The 12537-nt window shown below is 42.2% G+C and overlaps 1 protein-coding gene across 2 annotated transcripts in view; it reads right to left on the reverse strand.

The window, feature by feature from the left end:
• Nucleotides 1–431: 431 nt before the first annotated feature.
• The window catches only part of FERMT1 (FERM domain containing kindlin 1), a 34871-nt gene continuing 22765 nt past the window's right edge, over nt 432–12537 (reverse strand). For both annotated transcript variants that reach the window (XM_040447645.1, XM_040447646.1), the window contains 6 exons: nt 8854–8978; nt 7796–7902; nt 6385–6606; nt 5632–5756; nt 4375–4516; nt 432–2705 (listed from right to left, as the gene is read on the reverse strand). In XM_040447645.1, the coding sequence (XP_040303579.1) occupies nt 2532–2705; nt 4375–4516; nt 5632–5756; nt 6385–6606; nt 7796–7902; nt 8854–8978 (895 nt within the window). In that variant the 3' untranslated portion in view covers nt 432–2531. The remainder of the gene's footprint in view (nt 2706–4374; nt 4517–5631; nt 5757–6384; nt 6607–7795; nt 7903–8853; nt 8979–12537) is intronic.

Here is a 12537-nt window from a genome sequence, read left to right on the forward strand (position 1 = left end):
CAAGCCATTCCTGCCCCACAATGGGTTGACGTGAGAACTGTATGAAGGGACATCTATAAGCTGCACATTACTACCTGTTATGGACCATCTACAGCTAAATCAAATCTAAATGTTTTGGAAATTCATCCATCAAGTCAGAGGCCCTCTGATGCTCCTTCACCTTTGGGTTTTTGTTTGCTCTCTCATGCTTTTTCTAAAATGTAGATGTGGAAAAAAGAGCTTATGATGTCAGGAAATCTAGGGACCTTCAATGGGAAAGGAGTTAAAGCCAACAGGTAAGTGAGGTTTCTAAGTCAATCTCACGGGGAGGAATGAGCTTGAATCTTGGAATTCTACGCATTAAACTTGAAAGTTGCATTCCTTTCTCAGGGGGTAGAAAATATTCACCTGTTTAGAGACAGCAGACTGGAGAGGACACAACCAGACGATACTCAAATCCAGATAAAGCTTTTAATTAAAAAAATTCATAAAAATAGTAAAAAATGCAGATTTCCCCATCTAGTATAGATAAGAAAGCGAAGGAGGCTGAAAGACACGTTAATTTAAAATTTCATCATAGGAAGTCAGATGACCTTTTGCACCCAGTGTAAAAAGAGTCATTACATTGCTCCTGGGAATAGCAGCATTTAGGCTTTGGTGGTCACACTTGGGATGTGGTCATATAGTCATGGAAGAAGTGTTCCCTGGAAAGTTTGGTGAAGACCAGTCACCTCCTTTGAGTGTTTTCATAGAAATGTCAGGCAACCATGGAAAGCCAAGGAAGAGAGTTATACTGAAGGTCCAGCTCTGGTTAAGTTATGTAGAGCTGTGCTTCGCAGCAGACAGGTGACATGTGGCCTCAAGCAGCATTATTTTAACCTAGGGCCTGACATCATATTAAAGACCTGACTTAGGTTCTAAAATAATAGAGCCTAAGACTATGTAGAAATGACCAACACCAAGTAAAACAGTATGCTCAGCACTAGTTTGTATAGAAGACATTTCAAGCAAAGTTCTTTATGATGTGGACCAGACTTTCCAAGTGCCTAAGCCACTTCCTAGATTTAAGCTGGGCCTTGGAAGTTCAGCTGGTGCCTGGGGAGTTTTCATGAACATTGACCTCTAAAGGAGGGGCTGAAAAGAGGACTTTCAAGCAACAGCTTCCAGCTCAGGGCCTGGGGTTCCCTAGACAGGGCTGTCTTAATGTGGTTCCTGGAGCAGTGGAGATCTCTCTTCTCAAATGTCTTAGTTGGAAAATAAAGCACAGTGGATCTTGAAAGAATTTCAAAATGGAAATGGACCCTCTGCTTTACCCTGGCAACCCAAGTCCTTTCTGTGACAGGAGAACATTTATAAAAACATAATTAAATGCTATCTGATATTACCCACTACCCCTGATACTGCTTCTTTCCTTCTCAAAACCCATTCCTCCCAAAGCTGACAAACCAAAACACAAAATGACAATTGAGGGCAGTTATTAATTGGCTCACGCTCATGTCTGGAGGTAGAGATGACAAGAGCAAAAAGAAAAAAAAAAAGGTCTATTATCAGCTCCTAATTTACCAAATGTAGATGGAAGCCAGTGAGGAAGCCATCAACCCCTGAACTTGGTGATCTTGGAGAAGAGGTTTGTCCTTCTCTCCATGACCAGCTGGGACGGAGACCCCATTGTAAGCCTGGATGCAGGGAGGTGGTTTTTATGAACAGAGAGAACTAGACCCATCTTCCTGAGCCCCAGCTCAGAGTAGAAGCAGTTGAGACATGCAGCTGGGTTGAGGAATGGATTTCCCTGTTCCTCTATGTCACCCGTGTCATCAGGAAGGACTTAAAGGTGGCCGAGGAATGGAAAAGGAGCTGCAGGTGGCAGCAGTAACCTGAGGGGACCGATGTCCAAGACCAGATGGGTCAGCAGTCACCTCTGCAGAAGTCACTGTGAACTGATGACACTGCAGGCCACTGCTCTGACCCCTTGTCACCAACTAGTACCAGGTACCCCCACCTCTCCCCTCCCCTCCCCCAGACCTTGACCTATAAGGGAAAAAGTGTGAGTGTGGACTCCCTCTGCCATTTTCACAATATGGGAACTAAAAGCAGTTCTGTTAAGGAAAGTCAGATTTCTTTTTGTACCTGAGTTAGGGAATAAGGTAGATCCTTGGCTACATGTGCTTTTAACCTTTCTGTCTTTCTGCTGACTTAGCAATGGAGCAGAAAGGCACACTGGTGACTTCTAGCCATACACTCGCAGGTTCTGGAAGTCACAGAACTGTAGCTACATACTGGGATATAGTAGTATTAGCCTGTCTTCTACCTACCCATTTTACAGAAAAGGCAACTGAGGCCTCCTCTGTTACTGGTAGGACAGGGCAAAGAAAGGACAGGGATATGCTAGGCAGTGTGTTTGAAATGAGGCAAGGATCCTCATCTGAGTGACCAGCGGTAAGTATATGGTTGTCTGTCAGTCTGGACTCTACACATTGGGTGGGCCAAGGATCCCATATGTCCAGGGAGGACCATCCTTGGCTCACTGTCTGTGTAGGCAGATCTGTTTTGCTTCAGTCCTGACCACCAGTCAACTTGTGGAACAGGTCCTCATCAAGGGTCTCATTCTGGTCCTTGGACCGGGTGGACAGGAAAATGTAGCCACCGATGTATTCATGCACAATCTTGCAATCCGCACTCAGGCAGGTGAACGCAATGGAGACATTCTGGTCAAATTCGATTGCCACCTGGAAGAGGAAGGCACAGGTAAGCTTAAACTCTGACAAGGAAAATGAGGAAAGAAACGCCTTGTGATGGCATCAGAGCTGAGGACTGCCTAGGTGGCTTACAGATAACTCCCCCTGCTTGGGATTTCTCTCCCTCTCTCTCCCCAGAACCCCACAGACAAAAAACAAAACCAAACCCTCCAAAACAACTCCAAAAACAATCACCACTTCCATTAGACGCTTACAGCAAACTCGTCTTTGCTCTCTTTGCGCCCTCTTGTGGTGTCAACTTTGCTATACATTTGGGAAAACATTCTAACTCCCAGCACACATAGATACTTTCTGTCACTCTTGTTTAGATGTTAAGAACTTCCTAAGCATTCCATCTGTCCAGGGGCAGGGTACTTTGCAGACTTTTGGATGGAGAATAAAAGGCTTCCCTGAATTTTCCTGCACCCAACAGCCCTGCACCCCTTCCCAGCTGAAAGTCACAAACTCTAAATCAGAAGAAACATTCTTCACTGGTTCTCAAACCTTGGTTGCCCAAGTGGACTTTTGAAAATTACTTATGCCAGGCTCCCACTCCCAGAGACTGGGATTTGATTGGTCTAGGATGTGGCCTGGGCAGTGGTGTTTTCAAGTTCCCCAGGTGATCCTAATACTCAACCAGGATTTAGAGCCACTGTCTTAGAGGCCACCTAATCTCAGACTTTTATTCTACAAATGAGTGCCTCCACTGAAAGGAATCCATGGTTCTTTAAAAAAAAGTGTGAGTTTGGGGTGCGTGGGTGGCTCAGTTGGTTGAGCATCTAATTTCGGCTCAGGTCATGATCTCACGGCACTGGGCTCTGTGCTGGCAGCTCAGAGCCTGGAGCCTGCCTCTGATTCTGTGTCTCCCTATCTCTCTGTCCCTCCTCTGCTTGTGCTCTGTCTCCCAAAAATAAACATTAAAAAAATTTAAAATACAGTGTAGGTCTCTTATCATCCCTCTAGGTAGATGGCTTTCTACTGGAAAAATGAGAAAACAAAGGAGAAAAGATTCTTTATCAATATCAGAATGTGTTAAATCATCTGGATGCTAAGGCGCCTCTGACTTGATCTACAATTTCCCAGCTTATAGCTTTGGCTTGAACTTAGCTCCTGGGGTGCCATTAACGGGAGGCAGAGGGTTTGGGGTCCCCTTAACTCAAGAGGCAAAGCTTTTCTCAGTCATCCCTGCTCACATCACTTGCTTCTCTAGTAGTTTTTACTTTTTGGGACTGGAATGCTCTCCAGGTGGGCAGTTGAGCCTCTGAGTCCTCAACTAGTTGGACTTCTTGGCAGCCATTAGATGAGGCCTTTTTGGATTCATTTTGGGTGACAGTTCTCAGGTAGTTTCCACTAAGTAATTCAGTCTAAGTCTTACATAATCCTATGCTGAGTTGAAGGAAACTAGTCAAATTGCTCAGCAATTTTAGAGTATGTATGGCAAGTCCATATGGAGACTAAGCCAACCCATGGTGTTAATTCAAAACCATTCGGCCTGTACTGGTTAGGAAACTGCCCAGAATTGCATGTGATTATTTTAGCAGACAATGACCATATGCCTGTGGTTTCTGAGTTCTAAATGTATGAACAGAATAATGTACAATTCCGATGGAACACACATATATAGGCTCAACGCTGAATGTACCAAAAACTTTCACTGTACCTGTCGGATTTCCCAGTTTACATTCCACTGCTTCATATTTGTGAATCTCCATGTTGTAATTGGAATCCCAGTGGTTGCATCGATTCTAATCAACCTATTATAGGAAACTCCCAGAATATCATCTTTCTTGCTTCCTTTAAATCTAAAAAAATATATGAATTAAAAGAAGCAAATGCTTCCTGTAATATGATTTTCATTCATACACAACTTCTTAAAGATAATATGAACATTTCTAAATGGCATCCAAAGAATGGACAGTGAAGGATTAGCTTTCTACAGAAGAAGGGTGTTTTTATTGTGATATGAAGAACATATGAAGAATGGAGAGAATTAATAAGGCTGCCCTGTACACATCATTTACATAAAACTGACATCATGGGAAAGCAAAGTAAGAAAGGGTCAAGTCAATTAATTTAAAATTGCCAACTGTGTGTGCCACGCACTGTTCTAGGCCCAAGGAATATAGTAGTGATCTCAGTAGATAGAAAATGTCTATCTTCATGGAGCTTGTATTCTAGTGGGGGGACAGGGTCATGAGTAAGTGAAATATATATGGCAGATAAGATCATAAAGGAAAATAAAACACAGAATGGGGCCGGGGAATACTGGCAAATGGGGTGGTTACAGGTTTACAACTGTAGGCTGTAGTGAGAGAGGCCACTTGATTAAAGATGCTGGTGAGGGACTGTGCTATGTGGGTATCTGGGGAAAGAGTATTGTAGGCAGAGGGCATAGCCAGTGCAAGGCTGCAGCATTTTATGTATGTATGTATGTATGTATGTATGTATGTATGTATTTGTGTGTGTGTGTGTGTGTGTGTGTGTGTACGCTCAAAGACCTGTCACAGGAGGCCGGTGTGGCTGGGCACAGTGAAGGAGGAGCAGAGGTGTGAAATTCTGGAGCTAAGGTCTTGTAGGACCATTGTAAGGATTTGGCTTATACACTGAGTGAGCCAGAAGGCCTTCAGATGGTTCTGGGCAGAGGCTGCCATGGTTTGACTCAGATCTTAAACAGATCACTCAGGCTGCCAACTTGAAAACTTAGGGAACAAGGGGAGAAGCAGGGAGCCCAGGTAGGTCTGTGAAGAGAAGGTATAGAAGATTGTTATGCGCAGCCAGTGTGTTTGGGCCATTTGTGAAAGGACAATATTCTAAAATAAAAAGAGTTCTATGTTCTAGACTGAGAAGAAACTGGGATCCAAGAAAGGCACTTAGAAACACATAGAGAGCAAGAGAGGCAAGTGAACATTGTAATCACCTGACAAGGTAGTAGGTGAGGCCGAATTCAGGTAGAGATTGCCATGCCTGGATGAACCGCAGCTTGGCTTCGACCAGGGGCATCTGAGCCACATTCTGGTGGGCTTCTAGAATCCGGGCTGCCAGCTAAGCAGAAGTGGTAGACATCAAACTGTCCTTAGCATACAGTGACTATTCTATAATCATCCTTTTGGCTCAGATCCCCAGTCAGAAAAATAAATGCAAGGCCCAACTGTAGCTCTACAAAGAGAATTCATTTTCATTCATTCATTCATTCACCCATTCATTCATTCTCGCTTCCTCTCTCTCCTTCTGAAACAAAACATGTAAATCACTGGGGAGAAGAAGGAACAAGATCAACCAACACATAAACTCGTAAGGTTCATGGAGATGGAGAGTTCTGGGTCCCTCTTTCTAGGGTCTATATAGTGTCCACGGACAATGGTTCCACTTACATCAGTCTATTTGCATAACTTTTTAACCCCCTCTGATGGAAGCACAATGTAAAGTCTTAATTTGTGGGGACTAAATAATTTTAATTAAATCTGGGAATATTACCATGTTTAGGTAGCAGTAGTCAGCGCTAACAAAATGAACAATAATCTCTTAACATGGTCTAATACGGAGTCCAAAGTCAAATATCCCCATGAGCTGATTTTTTCATGATGATGGCCTCAATCATTTTAATTCCTCATTTTACTTCAGAAAATACAGAATTTACTGCAAACAATCACTCAAACAAGATTAGCAGTACCTGCTTAGACTTGTGTTTTTTTGCACACCGAGGCGACACAAAACATTCCGGGTTTATGTCCATGGTTTCGATATTGGAAGCCACCTGAGATGCTGAGTTCCGATTTTTCATCCTCAAAAATGAAAGGATGTTGAGAACCTCTGGCTGGTAGGAACTGTCTGCCATGGTTTTGCCCTTTGATGCCAAGATGCAGGCAGCCATCCATTGGGCATACTGATTCTCCTGCAGCAAACATCAGAGGGCTGAGACACAAATTCAAGTACAGAGCCACCCTGCTGCGAACAGAGCAGGAGGTGGGCTCTTATCTCGACAATATACCAAACTGTCACCTACCAAGCAAGGAAAGATGTGAAGTGGCACATGTTCTGAGTGGCTGTCAATCACCTAATTTAACACCCAACAAAAGCTTTTGAGTCCCATGTTGAGTTTCTCTATGCTAAAGGGCTAGAGAATAGCAATGTCAGCTGTGATAAATTCCATGCAGAGAACTTTGCATTTAAAGATAAACCGAGGACACAGGAGCTCCATGGAGCACAGACAGATGAAAACCCAAGCTACCCGACAGACTTGCTTGATGTATATTTCCATTTTCATATCATGTCTGATCTCTATTACAGAAGGACATGAGGAAAAAAATCATTAACTGATTTCCCATATAATGTCTACCCTGGCCTATTCTTACTAAAGATTTGAATCCCATAGTAGGAATCAGGTCCACTGATGGGCTCTGAACCAGTCAGTGGCGGCCTCTATTGTTCTTTACTGTGTGTGCTCATTTTTCACCTCAGGGAACCAAGTGGAGTGGTCTCAGAAGCTGAGGGGATGCAGATGAACGGTCGAATTCTTCAGAGCAACAGTAAGTATGGTATGCTGAATTACTGACCTCAATCTTCATCCTCCTGGTATCCACACCTTTTGCCATGTAATTTTACGATCTGTCCCATTGGAGCCGGGGTATAATTTCCCACCTCTTGACTTTGAGCCTCACCATGGACTTACGTTAGCTGATGGAACGTAGGTGGAAATAACAGTGTACTCACTCAAAGCTCAAGTTTTAGGAGGTCTGCCACGTTTGTAGTTCCTCTCTTGCACTTCCGCCATCACTATGAGCAGAGCCTCCCCAGGCAGCTGGGTACCCAGAATACAGTGCGCTTACCTCCAGTAAGGAGCCAAGCCTAGCCAGACCTGTGGCTGGAAGCAGATCTGTTCAGCTGACACAAGGCTGGATCATCCAAGCCCATAGATGTTTCAGAGACCACTGTTTACTGGTATGTGTCATTTGATTTTGTGGTTGTTTGTTACAAAGTAATAGCTGACTGATGAGTGTTCTGATTTGAGAAAGCATCTCAGCTGGTTTGTCCTTAGGTTTAATAAAGGTGAAGGGAGTTAGCATTTTTGTGGTTTTACTCACATGATCACATCTGAGATACACTTCATTCATACCATCAGCAACAGGGATTAGTAACTTGATTCCAAATTTTCTCCCTGCTACATTTACATCTGGCACAACTTCACAGCCTGAATGATAAAAGGAAGGGACAAAACTGAGTTCTGAGAAATCTGTTATATCAATATCAGATGTGCATCTAAAAGAAACACTTTGAACGTAAGCCCTTCAGATTTGGTTCTCTTTTGAAAAAATGAGGAGCAAGCAGACAACATTAATTAAAGGATAACTAAATAAGACTCATGAATAACTAACATGGATAACAAAAACTATTTTCTCTTATCATTTAAAAAATTTTTTTAACGTTTATTTATTTTTGAGACAGAGAGAGACAAAGCATGAACGGGGGAGGGTCAGAGAGAGGGAGACACAGAATCTGAAACAGGCTCCAGGCTCTGAGCTGTCAGCACAGAGCCTGACGCGGGGCTCGAACTCACAGACTATGAGATCATGACCTGGGCCGAAGTCGGCCGCTTAACGGACTGAGCCACCCAGGCGCCCCTCTTATCATTTTAAACATGTCATCAACTGAATTCATTTTCCAGGTTGGTTTGGCTATTCTGCCTCATAGTAGCACTGAGTTATGAATATAAACTTTTAAAATAAATCAGGGCAGAGGGAGTTTTCTCACTGTCACCATATGATAAGGAAATTGAGTGCAATGGTTAAGTATTTTCAGTTAATGGAGTTACCAGTACTCTCACAGCCACTTTCAGAAATTGGTACAGAAACTGAAGCGACACTGAATTAAACAGAACCATCCTGGAATTTAGAAAGTTTTCGGGATCCTACAAGGCCTCATATACTACCCTGATGACAGCAATTACCACCACTTCATAGGCTTGGCCACACTGGGGAAGACAGGACAGCAGAATGCTGCAGACAGGCTGCTGTGTGGAAACCAGTGAGATAGAGCGGTTCCTCTGGAAGTCAACCCTGCTTCACTGGGTAGGAACCTTGGCTTTCATATGCATGCTAGCTGGGTCATGACAAGCCCATACCCTCATGTAGGACTCTCTTACCTCTCAGATTTAGTTTTTCTACTGGTTCTCCTTGTTCAAGCTCCTTATTTTTAAAGTAGGCTATAGATGTGTCTTTAAAGATGAACCAATATTGTTTGAAAGCTTTCAGTATTAGCTTCTTGGGCCTGCAAATTAAAGTACAATTAGCCTTTTAACAACCACCTAGAAACACAGGGACACGTTGCAAATTTTAAGTGGATCAAGATGCTCTAGAAACCCGTTCATATGACATACTCTTTATTTCTGAAAGTACTTTTCAAATTGCTAACTCATTTCTAAAAAGTAAAAATGGGGTTTTTAATATGATATGTAGAAAATGCAGAATCTCAGGAGTTAGACCATTCTGGCTCTGCTGATGCCTAATGTGTGACCCTGGGAAAGACACTTCATCTGCCTGGGCCACGTGCACTGCCTCTGTGTGACTGCTGAGCCTCCAACTCACAGGGCTTCTGTGAGGATAGAAAGAGGTAATCTCTGAAAGTGCTTATCACAGGACCTGGCATGACTGAAGTGCTCAATAAACTATTACTGTTATTTGAGAAACATCCATGAATCTGGGGACACCTGTAATTTCAGTATACTTCTTGTATCTGAAAAAGCTGTCCATATGGACAACACAGTTTTCAAGTTACAGGACTAAAAATTAGATCTAAAAGTAAGCCACGTTTTCCGTGGTTTCCTCTTGATCCTTAAGAGAAACCCCCCAGAGAATTTCCACCGAGTCATGGAAATCACAAAAACCCTACAGCTAATCTGTATAGATTCTGCTGTTATTAAAAAATGTTTTGGGGGAAGATCTCCAAAAGTGATATCTGTGGGGGCCGGAACATTTTGTACTCTGGGCTGGACAAGGTTGGTGGTGCCAATAGCAGGTCTCAATTGGGTCACTGAAAATAGAAAACATGAGAGAGAGCTGGGAAGTGGGAAAGGGGGTACAGCTAGTCAGAGAAAAGATAACATGGGCTGTCCATGGTTCTGTGGAGCAGTCCCGGCTGTGGGGGTGAATCTCATGCTAGAGCAGTGGATTTCTGCATTCAAGAATGAGAGGAAGAGAAAAAGCCTTGTGTTAACCCCACTCATACATCATTTGGGGCAAGACTTTTAACATGTCAACCATCGTCTTTCCTTAGCTAAAAATGTGTTACACTTCACACAAAGATAAGAGAGAAATTGTTCATTAAAAAGCCAGTGTATAACACAGAAAGTATAAAATAAAATGGAAAAACATTATATGCAGGTAAAATTTCCAAGATTTAGAAAGCCATTGCATCAAAATAATATTTGTTATGTTGAAAGCTGTAGTTACGATAATTCTAAGGAACGCATTTGAAGGTTATTTGTCTAAGAATCAGAATCTCCAAAAGTAATAGTATTTTCAAAATAGAATCAGAAGACAAGCCTCTACACAAAAGATAGTAAGGTCTCAGTTACGTCCTAGGCATTTAAATATTTCTATTCATAATTAAGAATGAAACTCTGCTGCTCCATTTTAACTGGACTTTAAGAGTATCAAAAGATTCCCACTGCTATCGTCTTCCAGTTTGGTTTGTCTTCCAGGGCACTTCCATTAATTCCCAAAGCTAATGATTATTGCTCCTATTCCATGTTCCAGAGGCTGGAGCAGGACAGTGTAGGGGAAGAAGTGGAGAAGGTGGCTGCATGGGGCATGATAAACACAAGAATTGAGGCAGTCTTCTGAATCTTCATGGAGCCCATAGGGTCAAGAGGGAAATGCACATATCAATGAATAAAATATGCTACGTTATGGAACAAGGATGTGCAGCGTGGTGAGTTACAGAGGACACAGCGTTTAAATATAGAATAAAGGATGGGTAAGAATTTGGAGAAAAGGGAAGAGAAATTTCAGAAGGTAGCAACAGCACATGCAAAGTGTAGAGGTGAGTCAGAGCTGGGCACCTTGTAAGAAAGAGCTGGGTAATTACCCATATATATTATGTAAATATAATACCCTTCGCTTAACATATTTACAATTGTTAATTTGTAGTATTTGTAACATACATTATAAAACCTTTACAAATATATTAATTAAAAATGAATATGAAGAACTCAGTTTGTTTTAAAAAGGGAGGTTGTTACTCAGTTACATAAATCCCAGTTGAGGAAGTACATTAGTGGCCATGCTTACTCTAAATCACAATGTTCATTGTATAGTGCCATCTACCTAGTTTTGAAGGTTTTTGTTGAAACAAAGCTATGGAGTTCCAGCTTCCCTCATGTCAATCACCCACTTATGCAGATTAATCAGAATATGTTGCATTTTTATATTTTTAATAAGTGGGTTTAAAACACACTATAACTTCGGTCCACCTCGGTGGCTCAGTTGGTTGAGCATCCGACTCTTGATTTCGGCTCAGGTCATGGTCTCACAGTTTGTGGGATGGAGCCCTGCGTTGGGCTCTGTACTGACAGTGTGGAGCCAGCTTGGGACTCTCTCTCTCTCTCTCTCTCTCTCTCTCTCTCTCTCTCTCTCAATCTCTGTCCCTACCCTGCTTGTGTGTGCTCTCTTTCTTAAACTTAAAAAAAAAAATACTGTAACTTCATTTGGATGGTGTTTAATGCAGACAAATTCTGTTTCCAAGTTTTAAAGGTGTGCAGATAATATTATTTTTTAAACTTTGAAAGTCTAATTGGCTTTATTAAGTGATTCATAAATTGGGCATCATCCCATCTAGCAAGTAGAGGAGAGCTCTAAGGTATGGTACAAAATGGAGGATTGTTATAGGAAGGAAGTTGGGGTAAGAAAGTTATTAGCAAAAGAAAGGACTGTTCTAGGCAAGGTCACCTTCCTGGTGCGGAAGGGCAGGAGGTCTTGTTAGGTGAATTAACCTCATCTTTTGGGAGATGGAAGGCCCATGTGACAGATGACTTCAGCGGTACTGATTGGAAAATTTTCTCCTGACCAGTTAAGACTAATTTCTGGGGAAGCTTGAAACTGCAATTAGGTATAAAGCCCCAGTTTGGTGACTTGGTCTAAGCGATGCCATTTTGGGCCTGTGGTTTTCTTTTTAACAATTCCCCCCTTTTGATCAGACTGTCAGCTTAACTGAGAGATGTGATCAAAATTTAAGGCAAGATAATACTGTTTTAATAGGCAGTATCATTACTGGCAACATTATGACCATGGAAATATTTGCAAATAATGGTCTCTTGATAGCACTAATCTCTTTCAAATACTGATTACGTTCTTACTCATTTCACAATCACCTTTTCCTTAAAGGAGAGGTTTCTTATTTTGAAAGCATCTGGAGGCTTATTAATGATGGCCAGTTGTCATCACAGAGAGGTCATAAATTTGGAACACTAGCTTTTAAAAAAACAAGAGTGTATCGGGGCACCTGGGTGGCTAAGTTGCTTAAGTATCCAACTTCAGCTCAGGTCATGATCTCGCGGTTCATGAGTTTCAGCCCCGTGTATGGCTCTGTGCTAATAGCTTGGAGCCTGGAGCCTGCTTTGGATTCTGTGTCTCCCTCTCTCTCTGCCCCTCCCCTGCTAGCACTCTCTTTCTCTCTCTCAAAAAAATAAATTAAAAAAAAAAAAAAAAAAGCAAGAGTGCATAACTCCACTTAGAGATATTTTTCTATGTGATAACCAGTGTGTCTTCGTGGGACCAAAGGTTTTCATGGTCACTCTCTCTTTATGAAGTATTATAAAGATTCCTCTGTG

This window comes from Herpailurus yagouaroundi, unplaced genomic scaffold (assembly GCF_014898765.1).
Source record: "Herpailurus yagouaroundi ecotype Mexico unplaced genomic scaffold, PumYag 196, whole genome shotgun sequence".
Taxonomy (NCBI): domain Eukaryota; kingdom Metazoa; phylum Chordata; class Mammalia; order Carnivora; family Felidae; genus Herpailurus; species Herpailurus yagouaroundi.